This window comes from Hippoglossus hippoglossus, chromosome 8, assembly GCF_009819705.1.
Source record: "Hippoglossus hippoglossus isolate fHipHip1 chromosome 8, fHipHip1.pri, whole genome shotgun sequence".
In the NCBI taxonomy this organism is placed as follows: domain Eukaryota; kingdom Metazoa; phylum Chordata; class Actinopteri; order Pleuronectiformes; family Pleuronectidae; genus Hippoglossus; species Hippoglossus hippoglossus.
The window spans coordinates 792502-807663 of NC_047158.1; the positions used below are offsets into that span (position 1 = coordinate 792502).

The window sequence follows — 15162 nt, forward strand, 5'->3', positions numbered from 1 at the left end:
CTTTTTTTTGAATTGGTCACCATTTACTTCAATTGTATTGGACTTGACTGCAACAATGTTTACTACTGGAACTCCAAAAGTGTTTTGTGGACTAAAACACTTCATCCACTCCTCCACCGGCATAGTTGTGAGTAGATAATGAGTGAATTTTAATTTTTGGGTGAACTATCCTTTTAAGGAAATAATCCCTTTGATATTTACTCTCACGCTTGTTGATGACTTTGTAAATAGTCCAGCAGCTGTATTGCGAACAACCCTTGACACTATCGCCCCATTGAAAAAGAAGGTGGTAAATCAGAGGAGGTTATAATTTTCAAACAGATGCTTTAAAACAGACATCACGGAAGTTGGAAAGGAAGTGGCGCTCCACCAATCTAGACGAATTCTGCCTATCCTGAAAAGTTACACTGATAACTTACAAGAAGCCTTAATCTATCATCTTAATAGAAGAAAATAGGAACAACCCCAGGCTCCTCTTCAGCACTGTCAGGCTGACAGTCAGAGTCATAGCTCCAATGAAACATGTATTCATTTAACTCTGAGGAGCTATGATTTCATGAGCTTCTTTACAAATAAAATTGTAACCATCAGGGAAAAACTTCACCACTTCCTCCCTACCAATACACAGATACACTGTCCACTACAGAAACCTAAGAACCACGTGTAGCACCAGATTTATCTTTAGACCACTAGAACTTTTCAAACTGACTTCACCCTCTTCATCTAAACCATCAACTAATCTATTAAACCCTGTTCTGAACCAACTAGATAGGTTTTAAGGAAGTTTTTCCTCTAATGACAGTCCCACATTAAATCGGATTAATATGTCTCTATTAACTGGCTATGTACCACAGGCTTTTAAGGTAGGGATAATTAAAACTCTACTTAAAACCAACTCTCTCTATGACTATTAACTTTTACAACTCCGTGTTAACCCCCACTCAGACTGCTAGGAACCTGGGTGTGACAGTCGACAGTCAACTCTCCCTTACTGCCAACATTACTGTAACAGCACGTTCCTGTAGATTCATGCTGTACAACATCAGGAGAATACGCCCCCTTCTCACTCAGAAGGCGGTGCAGGTTCTGGTCCAGGCTCTGGTCATCTCACGCCTAGACTATTGTAACTCCCTCCTGGCTGGTCTACCTGCTAGTGCCATCCGACCTCTGCAGCTCATCCAGAATGCAGCAGCTCAATTGGTCTTTAACCTAAATTCACTCACACTACTCCGCTCCTCCGCTCCCTTCACTGGTTACCAGTGGCTGCCCACATCCGTTTCAAAACACTAGTACTTGCGTACCGTGCTGTGAACGGATCGGGTCCAGTCTACATCCAGGACATGGTCAAACGTTACACCCCAGCCCGTTCACTCCACTCTGCCTCGGCCAATCGGCTTGTTGCTCCCTCACTGCGAGCTAACCACTCATCAAAATCACGACTGTTTGCTGTCCTGGCTCCTAAATGGTGGAACGAGCTGCCCAATGACATCAGGACAGCAGAAAGTTTACACATCTTCCGCCGCAAACTAAAAACACACCTCTTCCGACTATACCTTGAATAACATTTTTAAACTAACAATTTAGTAGCACTTAAATGGCACTTACTTATAGCACTTTGTAGTTTTGCTTTTTTTTGAAGAAATGTTACTTTCTTGATTCTTGTTGTTCTGGGTTTGTACCCTCATGGTTGAATGCACTTATTGTAAGTCGCTTTGGATAAAAGCGTCAGCTAAAGGAAATGTAATGTAATGTTTATAGACCCATACTAAACTTTCCGTTCATTTCCAAAATCCTTGAAAAAGCTGTTGCTAACCAGCTATGTGATCACTTAGATAGTAATGGTTTGTTGGAAGACTTTCAGTCAGGATTTAGGATCCATCACAGCACAGAAACAGCACTGTTAAAAGTTACTGATGACCTTTTCATGGCATCAGATAATGGACTTGTCTCAATACCTGTCCTGCAGGATCTTAGTGCAGCATTTGAAACCATAGATCATAAGATTCTGTTACAGACATGGACACTCTCTCTCTCTGAACAACTACTGTACAAGCTACAAGAGCTTAGATATGACTGGTCCCTCTCTCCTCTCTTTCCCTCTCTCTTCTCTCCCCTCTTTTCCACCTATGTATCCTCTCTTAACCATTTTTCCACGTTCACCCTAACCGGTCGAGGCAGATGGCCTCCCACATTGAGTTTGGTTCTGCTAGAGGTTTCTTCTTGTTAATGAGAGAGTTTTTTTATCTCCACAGTTGCCAAAGCGCTTGCTCATTGTGGAAACTATTGGGTGTCTGTATAATTTTGTAAAGCGTCGTGAAATAATGTATGTTATGATTTGGAGCTACAGAAATAAAATTTTATTAAATTCATTTGCTCTCCCAGTTCTGTCCTTAATTTTTGATCTTAGACTATTCAGTTTTGTTATTTTAATTAGCCATTTTATTTTGGGATGGGCATCTTCAGTAGTCCAGTTATTTGTTCTTTTAAAAAAAAAAAAAACTTAATTCATGGCACATCAAAGGTCTTAGTGTCCTTTCTAATACGTTCCATTCTAAAGTCGATCCACTGTTGGTTCAGAGAGGCCATATCAAAAGATTTTGGAGTAGTGTTGTCCCGAACGGAACATGAAGTCACACTCCCTCTCACGCTCACTTATTTGTTGTGATCCGAGCTCCTCTGTTCTTTGTTTTGACAGCCAGTCCAGCTGTGCGTTTACATTACTCGTGTGAGTCACCTCATGTGAAACCGTTGGCCCTCCCCACGTTTATAAAGAAAAACAACTTGAGCTCCAATCGTCATTTGGTGCCTCTGGTTGTGTGTTTACATGCTGCCTTCATTAGGGTTTAATAAAAAGAATTTCATAACACTATTCTTTTCTCCTAAATTCTTTCATCCTTTTACTAACCCTTCCCTTCCTTCCAGTCTGTCTTTATTTGCTTTTTCTCTCTGTTCTCATCCTACAACCTTTCTTGTCATCCCCGACTGTCTTAAATGAGAGGGATTAGAAGTGAATGCTGGCCCCCTGAGGCCAAGATCCACATTACAAGGACCTGCCCTCTTGAGAACAAAGGGGATCAAATCATTGTGTATAATGGCAGCTATGTAGGTTAGGGTGGGGTGGGCATACAAAAGGTCAAAAAGGGTATGAAGATACATACATGACTGAGCTTCTCCGTGTTTGGTCTGGGCCTGTTATTATGAGTTCTGATAATTATACTAAAGAAGACAAGATCAACTTATAAGTGAAAGGTCGCAACATCATAAAATGTCCCTTTCCAAAGGCCTATTTTTATTGCTTCATTTTGTCATCATTGTCATTTAGTTGTTGATTTGGTCTGAAATCAGCCTGCACAATATGGGAAAATCTGTATTGTGTGAAAACATTGATGATTTTGTGCATTAAGAAAAATGAACAAATATTGCATGTGCATACAGCGCCTGCGTGTTCCTCAGCCAACCTGCTAACTAACCACACATTCAACAGCAACAATAAAATCTAAAGCAGCAAAGTCAACACAGCTTATAAACTCAGTATCAAAAATAGAAAATTTCAATAAACTCGGAAACACTGAGTGAAGCTGAATGAAGCACACAGACATCAGTCCTCCTTCCTCTGCTGCTGATGTGGATTCATCCCATGCAAGTAACACTGCTCTACAAGAGCTGTCTCAGCCTGGAGCTATGGAGCCACCAGACTACATAGAAGTTTCAGTTTGTTTATCACAATTAAATTTTACAGCTGCGCTGTGGTGTTGTCAAACATTTGGAGGTGCTATGAGTGACATGAGGAAAGGCTACAACACAACCAGAAGGGTCACTGAAACACAGAAGAGAACATTCAACATAGTTTTTTTCTGCTTCATTGGCTCAGACTTCTGAAAACCCTGTGTGAATGCATGGTATATGAACATTTTATAATTACTTTCTTCTTCATAATGTCTATTTAGCAATATGTTTATTGCACATGTTCATATCACTATGACAAATGATAGAATACGAATTATCAGTCAGCACAGCAGCACTTATTGTTTCATAATAATTCATTCATTCATTCTGTATTTTTCACTCTGCATAAACAATTCTCCAAAATAATTTTGACACAAAAACTAAAAAGTCAAACCTATATGGAGGATCCTGCAAAGAGTTCTTATCACTCCCTTTGCTTCCCCCCACTGCCTCTGCGTCAGTATTGCCAGTGGATTCAGCCCCTCCTTCACCCCAGTTCCACCCGCAGACTCTGACAGGGAGTTATACTTTTTTTTTCCATGGCTCTTTTGCTTTTGATTGGAAGAGCCAAAGGGCAGCCATGTTCGGTCAACTAAACAGATTGAAAACAAATCCAAGCCAAGCCCCGCTGCAGGCCCCTGCTTCTTAACCTAAAACAAACACACACACACACTGGCCAGTCTGTACGTGCCTGCTAACAGAAATCCCCCTCTTCCTTCTCTTCCTTCACACATGGCTGCAGTGAGTGAGTGAGACATCCATGACAAAACCTGTGTTTTTCTGACCCTTTAGTCCAGAACATTCTCTACAGAGGTGTTGGAGCTCCCACTGGGACGTGTACTAACCAGCCTCTGACAAGGCAAACAGCTACACAGCAAATATGTGTGAAACAAGATATCCCTCGACAATCTTGCCAAACATCACTCATAAAACAAGAGCAAAAGACGAGGGAGGAGTATTTCTTGTGGATGGACTGCTGACTGTTCTCTGCTGCTATATATATATACCCAAATAATCCATTATGAGATTAGTTGTTGCAACTAATCCATTATAGTTGATTAACTTAAAACAACTTTTTTGATTTGTTTGGGTGTGTTGTAATACACCTGACACTGTGGCAATGTCTCCTGAGGTGGGGGCAGGAAACCAGCCATGCTGTGCCTTTTGTAGCTCAAATAACAAGACCGTCTGCTGAATATTAGCTTTTTAAAGAGGGCAAACACTGTTAATGACACAGAAGAGACAAGTGTCTGACCCAAGTGGGAACACTTCACATTAAAGCCTTCAAGGAAGACCATTAGCAGCAAAATGTGCAAAGCTGATTTGACATAGGGCAGAAGCACAACATCACTGTGGTAGGAACCGGAGTAAAAAAAACACGTTGGAGCAATTCTTCTTCTTTTGACACTCAAGCCTTTTTACATTTTGTCAGTGTCTCCACCACTGTCTGTCCTCGGCTGTGTGCGTATGTTCAGCCAAAATAGAGTGAGCTAATCTAATCAGTTGCAGGAAACACATTTCAGGGTCTTGAACCAAACAACTGGACAGGAAACTGGGCTCCAATCTGAGCTGATGGGAAAGACAAACTAGTGGGTTGCAAGAGAAACAAACTGCAGCATAGAGGATGATCCCTTACAAAAAGATCCAACAGGCTGTTTCCTTCAGCTGCAGTTTTTGAATGTGCTGGATAACCCAACTGCCTTGGGTGTTCAAAAGAGCAAACAAACACTTTCCATCTGCTGCCTGTCGCAGATTTAAAGGTCCAGTGTGTAAGATTTAGGTGAAAGGGATCTGCTGAATCTATTGATCAATCTATATGTGTGATCATCTAAATTGTACAGTAATAGTTTTTTTTTCTTTACCCCAGAATGGGCTGTTTATATTTATATACTTTATATTTACATCTGGAGTGGGCCCTCTCCACAGAGGCCGCCATGTTTTTTTTACAGTAGCCCAGACTGGACAAACTAAACACCTTTTGAGTTTTTATGACAACTGAAGGTTTCCACAGGTTCTCTTCCATGTTTGGAAGAGGAGTGTGAGGTGAGGGGTATTCAGCTGCAACATGCAAACTTTACCACTAGATGTCACTATATTCTTCACACTGGACCTTTACAAAGTGGATTTCATGGTTTTAGCGCCCATTATCACAGTTGTCCTATTTAGAAAAAATTAAGGAGATGTAAAGTTGCCATGAAGACCATCAGTTTAACTAAATCATCTCTTTACTTACTGTACTAAGCCCTTCATGAGCAAGCTCCATCATATCTTAAAGAGCTCATGGTAGCGTGAATTTGGGTTATCTGGGACATTGGGTAATGTGGGACACCTCAGCTTCAGTCTGTTTATTTCCTATTCTAACAAAATCCAAATACTAGTCAACAGGATCTTTACTACAGGTTAGCATGGTTATCATGTGACTAAATCCTAATACTTCATGAGGGTGATGTCTCAAAAATGGGCAGGGTAAATGTCAATCGGAAGTTCCCCCTTGTAGCTGCATGAAAAGGTCAGGGACATGAAATGAATGTTAAGGATATAAATCTGTCATAAATTAGACAATGTTGCTAATTGTTATCAAATTATGTTTCTGATGTATTCAAGTAAAAAAATGCATTGAGTTGTTGAAAATGTGTATTTCTTCCCCAAACATTTCAGTTGTCCCACTTTATCAAATATGATTGATAATGTGGGACACCATGCTTTGGGTAATCTGGGACAGTCATTTAAATTCTCTAAATGGGGAAATATTCATATAGGGACTTCCTGAAGTAAAGAAAAAGATAAACTAAAGAGATGTAGCATATGGTCTGCAGTTTTCAGTTAATGGTAAATACAGTCTGTCCCTGTTTGTTTAAACTGATGAATCATATACATTTTCTTATTCAGCTTTCTTGCATAATGGTAAATGGTCTGTATTTATATAGAGCTTTTCTAGTCTTGATAACCACTCAAAGTGCTTTACAGTACAGTTTATTGCCATCCACCCATTTACACACACACATTCATACAGTACAACTATGGGCAGCACCTTTTCTATGAGGGGCAATTTGGGGTTCAGTATCTTGCCCAAGCACACTTGAGCATGCAGGTGTGGAAGACTGGGATCAAACCTCGGCCCTTGTGGCTAGAGGACAACCGCTCTACCCCCTCAGCCACAGCCACCCAAAAATTTGTAATATTGAGCTTGGCATGCATAAATCAAGGTGATTTTGTCTTTTTTTAAAGCCCAATACAAATGTCCCAGATTACAAAGTGACCTGTCCCACATCATCAAATTCAGGCAGAAATGTATTTTTTGGTACAAAGAACACTCATAGCTGTGTCATGTCTCCTCTGGGTATTCTGTCTTCTGGTGTGGTTAGAAAACATTTTACGGATTACAGAATGGTATTATATGTTGATCTAATAATAATGAAAAAATCGTAGAAGTCAAAGTTGCAAAAAATGTCCTGGATTACCTGAATTGAATTTACCCTACTTTATAATCCGTAGAACAGATCATTTCACTCTCAAAATACAGGTGTACCTATGCTCCTAGTCTCTGTTAACATCACAATACTTCTCTCTCCTGTGCTTTTCCTCACTGTCCTCATTCCGAATGCCTCCAGAGCTACAGCATCCAGATCTGACACTACTACTAAATTAGCCTTATAGAAAGCAACAAGTGTATTTCTCGGCCAACATACAAAAACTGTGACCAAATTCAAGTGATAAGAGTCAAACAAGATGCAGACTTAGACATCTGAATGAATCTGAATGTATTGCTTTTCAGATCAAAAAAGTCAACATTAATAAAAGAGCACAGAAGAGCTGAATAAAATGATTCCAGACAATGATGGTGTTGTTCGTGGTGCCTGGACACTGCATATTTACAATCGGTACTGGCTGTCATGCATAGAAGACTGAGGTGAACAGATGGAGGAATGCAAAACCACAGAAGCAAGGTGTGGAATATGGAAGGAGAGATAAGAAAGCTTTGCAAAGGTGGGGAAGATTTGAGTCAGATATGAAGAGGGAATGATAATCTATGTGATGAGGGAAACAAAGACAACCATAGTCATGTGTGTAAATTACAATATACAGAATTGCCAGAGTTGTGTGTGTGTGTGTGTGTGTGTGTGTGTGTGTGTGTGTGTGTGTGTGTGTGTGTGTGTGTGTGTGTGTGTGTGTGTGTCACTCTTTTTCTGCATTGCATTCTTGTACAGTTTGACTCTGTGCATTTCTCCTGAGGCAGAGGAGGACAGTAGAGGAAAGGACCCCTGAGCTGCTTCTATGTTTTCATAATTTTTTCCTTTTTCTTTTCAACCATCTAAGTTAATCACTGGGTCGAACAAAACAATAATTTCGTGTGCACACCCATTACGGCACATTAGACTGTTAATAACACAGTGAACACAGATGGCTGCAGCCGTGTTCAAACTCATCTTCACCTGACACTTACATCAAGAGTGTAGTAGCATGAAAGTAGACAAAAAGACAGACATTGATTCATCCCTTTGTCGCCGAGTGAGCCTGTTATAGTTTTTTACTGTGCATTCTGACTTGTTGTTACAACCTGAGACTCCCTGGCAGTTTTTGTCCAGAACTAATTACACATTAAACAAAATACATACTCACAAGTCTTGTTTATCACTCTGGTTTTCAAGTAAGCCTAGTTGGGAGTCAGAGAGAAATAAGCCACCCTCTTTTATCTCTCTTTCAACTCATAGGAACTTGACTAATTCCATAATGACATTGGAAGACGGAGGGGAAAGTCCCCACAGGTGCCTTAAAACAGATGCTTTCTGTTTTCTGAATCCGCAGTCAACAACATTCTAAAATAAGCATCCAGGCATGTGATCCGACTAAACCAAAGTGGGACAAGAGCTAGGCAGAACATCTCACTATTCCATCGAACTGACATTATATATGTACAAATGAGATCCATTAATGAAATGAACAGAAAATCATGTCAGTAAAACAACAGACACTTTTAAACAAGTGTGCCTTTTTTGTTTGGGGCGGGGCAGGGTCAGTCAATACAGGAAACAGTTCAGTAGGTGTGGCAGCTGTGCTCATCTGCAAACCTTGACTTTTCTACACCAACATAAAAACAGAAGGAAGCTCTGTCATCATTTGCTAAACACACCCCCACTCACAAAATGGAACACTTGTGTTACATGTGTATCAGTTCTTCATGACATGTTTTCCATGTCCCTCAAGTCAGAGTTTCCAGGCACCAACAGCTTTTACTGAAGCATGTGCAGACAGATGGATGCTTGTTATGTGCAGCATTTAGTAGTGCGCTGGCAAAATAACATTTATGTAGATTGTGTAAACATTGAACAATCCGCACAGAGATGAATGTCAGCTTATACTATCCAACACACTGCAAATATAATCTTTTCCCCTCAAAGGTATTTGTACATATTACGAAATTAATTTCCCAATCACTACAAGTGGATATTGTAGGCTACTGAAAGATCTGATATTTTGGTTGAAAAAGGAAATACTACAGTTTGCTGATACAGTCAATAGCAATGGCCTTGTTCACAGATGATCTCATTACAAGCTCCAAGAACAGGTGTGAACAAACCAAAGATGCATTGAGGACACATCTGAAAGACCGTCGACTCAACTGACATCCCTGACCTTTTACAGCAGGGCTATTCAATAACAAATTCAGAGGGGTCCAGATAGTGAAAATGTCCTCAAGCAAATGTCCCGACCATCATAATATCTTATTGGTGTTTTAATTCAGTGAAATATACATTGAAATATTTATGAACGTCTGACTGTCAAATCAAAGAAAGTATCATGCAATATTTGAATAATATTCAGTCAGTTTTCTGACTGAATATAACTGGAGGATTAAAGTACTAATAAAATGAAATGCTCTTTTCTCATGCCAAGTAAAACATTTATATATGTAACAGAAAGCATTTTCTAAAAATGTGCATCTTAAAATAAAGTGCTTGATTTTAGAAAATGTAAATTTGTGTACATTTTTTCTATTTTTTCCTTTTTTTTGCCAACTCAATTTCAGTCTCAACCAGTTTTATAATGATTTCCACTAATTTTTGCAACCGCTTTATCACCTGATTTTCTTTGTCCTGCCAGGTTTCTAAATCTGGGCTGTAATTGTGTAGAGTTGTTTCAAATTGATGCTTTTAACAATCGCCACGGTCTCTTAGCTAGAGATTTTCCAATACCACTTTTTACCCTCCCGATACTGATTCCAATACCTGGACTTTGCAAATCAGTCAATACTAAGTTTAGTGGTAGTGGTTGTTTTCTCACACACTATCTTTGTGAAATTACATTCAGAGAGACAAGGTATACAGAGACATATAGACTTGCTTGAGGAGCCACAGAAATACTCTGGTGAGGATAGTTTTCGTGTGCTCCTAGCATTTGCATACACATGGTTTTAATGTGCAATAGTTTTGAGGTCTAGTTTAACACCACAGATCTTGTTATTAGATGGCTAAAGTATGTGTTTCTGTTTTCTGGTCCTGTTGATGCAGTGCTCACAAACACAGACAAAAACACACAAGCACGCATAAAGTTGAATACACTTCTAAGTAACAACACTGTTATTTACCTACCACTAGAATCTGTTCAGCCCTAAGGGATTGTCTCATGAATAACCACACACACACAAACGCAGCTTATTAACCACTTTGCAAAGATCATCTTACCTTCATGATTCTTCTTCCAGTTTTTCCTAGAGGGCATTGGCATGGTTACAGCAGGGCAACCGATTGTAGACCAACCATTGCCTGGGCCTGTAGGGAGCTGGGTCACCGTTGCTTGTGTAGTGTCAGTGGCTGCAGGCTGAGAGAAGGAAGCGATCCTCTGTAGGATTGAGCCAACACTATCTCTGGTATCCCCTGCACAATCCTCCAAAGGCCGAGTGGCTCTTGGGCTGGAGGGGCTTGACGAGCTGTAAGGGCTAGGTAGGAAGGCAACCATCTGAACAGGTTGGGGCCCTGTGATAACCTCCAGCTTTGGGCTCTGGGTTGGCGTGAGGGGCACTCGAGAGCAACTCATCTCTGGGTTGGGAACTGAGCCCTGTAAAGGTTTTGGAGAACATGGGGAGAAAAGCAATAGGGGATTGTGCTGGGATAGGGACAGAGTGTCAGAAGTACTGTCCAGGCTGTTGAGAGAGGCTGAAGGGCTGGCTGAAGTGGGTGGAGGGCTGGTGTAGTGGGGGATGCCCCTTGTACTCCTTGGAGTAGGCTTGGGGTTCATGGATCCTGCTTGAGCCTTGGCAGGAGATGTGGAGGTGCTGCTTACCAAGCTGTCCAGATCCAAGGGAAACTTGTTGAGACGCGGTATCTCTTTGACCTTAGGCTGGGGAGACTTGAGGACCTTGGGGACCACAACAGAAGTGTCATTATGAGGATGACCATTCCAGTTGGCATTTGCATTGGCATTACTCAACCCACGAGACACCCTGCCTCCACCCACTATTCCTCCTCCTCCATCACAAATTTGGACGTCTAGGGTAGGCATGGAGCCAAGGTTCATCCCCCGAGGATGTGGACCACCCAGCATCATCCCTGACCCACGGTCCATCTCGGTGTGGAAAACACTCCCATGGGAGGAGAACTTCTTCATGCTATAGTTGCTTACCAAGTTGGCCACTCCACCTAGTTGCTGTTGTGGGGGTTGGGTTCGGTGGTACTCTCCCTGAGGTGGAGGGCTAGGATATGACCCAAGTTTGTTAAGAGGGAGGGCAACCCCACCACCCCCAGAGTACTCCAGGCTGGACGAGGAGCTGTGAAGGCTGTCGTTGTCACTGCCGGGCCCAGAAAACATGGAGTAGCTTTTGGGATTTAACTTGCTCTGGAAGGATGAGGCTCTGGCCACAGAGGAGCCATTATGGTGGACGGCGGGCTTGTTCATTGTTCCTCGGTTGAAGGACAAGCTGTTAACTACTGTACGGGACTTGAGAACAGGGCTGGGATTGGAATTCAGGCTTGTGCAGGAGTGGTGGGCTGTAGAGTCTAAGTTGTTGTTGTTGAAGGCTAATGAAGAGGACTGGCCATCTCCACTTTTCCCCTCAGTGGCTTTATTGTGGTTAAGGAAGAAATGCGAGGAAGGGTGAGAAATGGGTGAGGAGATAGGGGAAGCTGAGAAGGGTGGTATGTCATCCACTTCTTCAATTTCAAAGGATCTCTTCAGTGCTGCAGGTGTGAAGAAAGAAAACACAAGTCATTAAGAAGATGTCACAGTTGAACTAAAACCTGCACACATTATTGTGGATACTATCCAGTTATTGAAGCAGAAGCATTCTGTCGGACAGGGATGAGTGTAGAGATTAAATGGTGTGAAGATTTTGTATCACGATAAGAGTGACCAAAATGATCACGGTTATCAGTAATATTGCAGTAATGTTAAAAAGTGCTGATACACAAACAAACTAATTTTCAAGATTTATATTGACATATTATATATATATATATATATATATATAAAATGTGTTTTCATTCTTTATTAAAGGTCGACAACTTGTTACTTTAAATGCAGACGTCAAGCCCAAATGTCAAGAATCAGAACAAAATATCTAGCTATGGCCGGAGATTACTAACAGCTCTCTTGCTGTAACAGCCCCCACCTGCCTGCCGCTCCTTCTGCCATGTTTTTACGAGACATAAGAAATGCTGCCCTTGTTATGTCTGCATCTTGTAGACTTGCTGACTTTGGTCGATGCTGGACAGTATCAAAGTCAAATGACTGCATTCTCCAAAATGTTTGTAACACATTCAGAATTAATGCAGCAGCTACTGCTGTGCTTCATTTAACAAATGTATTACTCCTTATAACCTCTGCCTCCACCCTTTTCTTTGCTGTATCGTTAGAGATATCATTTTTCCTCCACCAGTTTTCAAACATTTACAGTGGGGATGCAGCGTCGTCATGTGAGCTACACAAGGCACAGCATTGGCTGGCTTACTCCCCTCACCTCAGGTGATGTTGCCACAGTGTTTGCCATACATCATAAAAAAAGACCCAACTAATCAACATTACATTTTTTTGCCAAGTATTTTTATAATCGGTTTTAACCGATTAAATTGTTGTGGTCCTAAATAAAACCATTATTTTTTTGCAGATTGTGAGCTAATGAGTCTGGTAATCCAATATTTAGTTCTGATATTAGAGTAGTTGTCAGGCACCTGCAACACAATGCAACGTAAACTTTGGACTAGTTTCTTTCCAAATAATAATAATAATAATAATAGAGTCCTCTCCCTCCATTATTTTAGTTGTCACCTCACCTAGTCTGGCTCTATCCATATAAGCTGGGGGCATTAGGCCTGTCTCCCTCTCCCTCTAACTTTCACAGCTTTTGGTTTTAGTTGATTTTGATGTCAACACTTGAATTTCCTTTTCATTTCTTTAAAATCATCTCAACTTATTTTCAGTTATAACTTGTGTGTGGTCTTCCCTCCTTTGTACAGCCTTGTACCAAGCTGTGACAAAAAAATGAAGGAGTTAATGGCAATAAGGAGGAGAACACAAGCTTTGGCGACTCCACTACATCAACAATGTTGATAAAGCATAACCATGAAGGACCCCATATTCAATGACGCACTTAGAACAACTTCTCTGGCAGAAACCCAGAACATGACTGATATGGAATTAAGCTGTGGAAATGTAAATTATTCTGTATTTCTACGACATGTAATTCAACCACACCTCAATATTTATGGTATTTAATTACACTACACTATGAATTATCACAACACCATTTGGCTGGGACTCAACCCTGGTCAGTAATCAAGATTGAGGAATACTCCAAGATCCTACAATATAAGTTCAGACAGACTTTTGGTGCATGGCAGTTAACTCGAACCTGCCAGTTATATTACATGTTCATTTGTGCTATAAAGTTTCCATTAGAAGTGAAACAATTGGTCGATCAGCAATAGAGATGAATTGATAAATTATGACATATCTTACTTGTTATATATGTAAATACACACACACATGCACACACTGTATATATTTGTATTTGTTTACGTACATTAAATAAAAGGAATGCTCAGTTACATATTTAATTTTGAACACGCAGACATGGTTCATCCTAAGTTTTTACCTAGTTTTGTTCCACAAATACTTTAGCCAATTGGTCACAGCCTATTCCCTAGGCTCCAGGAAGGCTCGGTAAGGGTATGTGTGGTGTGGGGGGTTTTGTTAGCTGAGGCTACAAGTGTGAACCTGCTCTCCAAACAAAAGATAAGGAGACCTGCTATCAGGTAATTTCTGGCACACTGTCAAACACTGGGGAAATAATTACGGAGCAGTAATGTGCCCTGTGTGTTTGTGTGTGTGTGTGTGTGTGTGTGTGTGTGTTTTGTCTATATTTGGCTCCACGCCCTCATTTCTCACAGTTGTGCAGACCCGAAAACCCCACCTCTTACACAATGCATTTAAAATCTGATAAAGAGAGATGCTCAGACTCAGTCTCTCTCTTACACACACATGCACGCACACGCACACACACACACACACACACACACACACACACACACACACACACACAAACACACAAACACACAAACACAGATACTAGTGTGCACTAGCATAGGAAGGAGGCATTGGGGTCGATAGATTATCAGCCTGGCCAATTATCAGTTTGGTTGGATCTGATTAACGATAAAACAAACTGAAAATATACTTTCACCGATTAAAATGCCATGCCTAGGTATATCTAAGTTATACGTAGAAAAAAATAGGAGTGAAAGGTGTGGCTAAATCAGTCACTTATCTCTTATGCCATAATTCCTGCATAATGCATGTAGTAAAAGATAACATTACCATCCATTTAGAATGTTTATGCAGTTTGCCTTTGTATAATATTGGTAAAAATGTAGCTACAGATGGCTAAAATTTGTATGGTCAAAATTTATATTTAACAGAAAATCTTCTGTATGCACAGAGGCCCACAAAATGGTCTTGAAAACATTATGCTGAATCTTTTTATGAATAACTTGATCATTATCACCAGCGCAGGCAGAGATCTGTTTCCTGAACTTGAAATTCACTTTTCAAACGTGAACACACCTCCAGAGGAGTATAACAGCGGACCTTAAGGTTCAAAACATGGTGTAAATGACCCCATTTAGTGTTTTTCCTGTTGTTTTTCTACGTTTGAAGTCGTGGTCGCCAGTTACTTTAACTGTATTGGCTGCAACAATGTTTACCCCTGTTTTGTGGACTCACTCACCCCTCCATCGGCTCAGTGGTGAGTAGATAATGACTGAATTTAATTTTTTTTGGTGAACTATATGTTTATTAAATGCAGTAGCTTTAAACAACTTCATTAGACTCGGGTTTGGGACAAAAATGTTGAAAGGACTTAAGGACTTAGCTGTGAGTTACAGCCACTCCACAGTGTTCATGCGTGGGGTTTATCTTATCTACAATTCAGTTGAAGCATTACTA

At 40.7% G+C, this 15162-nt stretch overlaps 1 protein-coding gene across 1 annotated transcript in view; it reads right to left on the reverse strand.

Annotated features, from left to right (window-relative positions):
• sept12 (septin 12) overlaps positions 1–15162 on the reverse strand; it is a 65688-nt gene that overhangs the window by 36091 nt on the left and 14435 nt on the right. Inside the window, exon 2 of the mRNA XM_034594507.1 lies at positions 10410–11900. Coding sequence (XP_034450398.1) covers positions 10410–11900 — 1491 coding nt within the window. The remainder of the gene's footprint in view (positions 1–10409; positions 11901–15162) is intronic.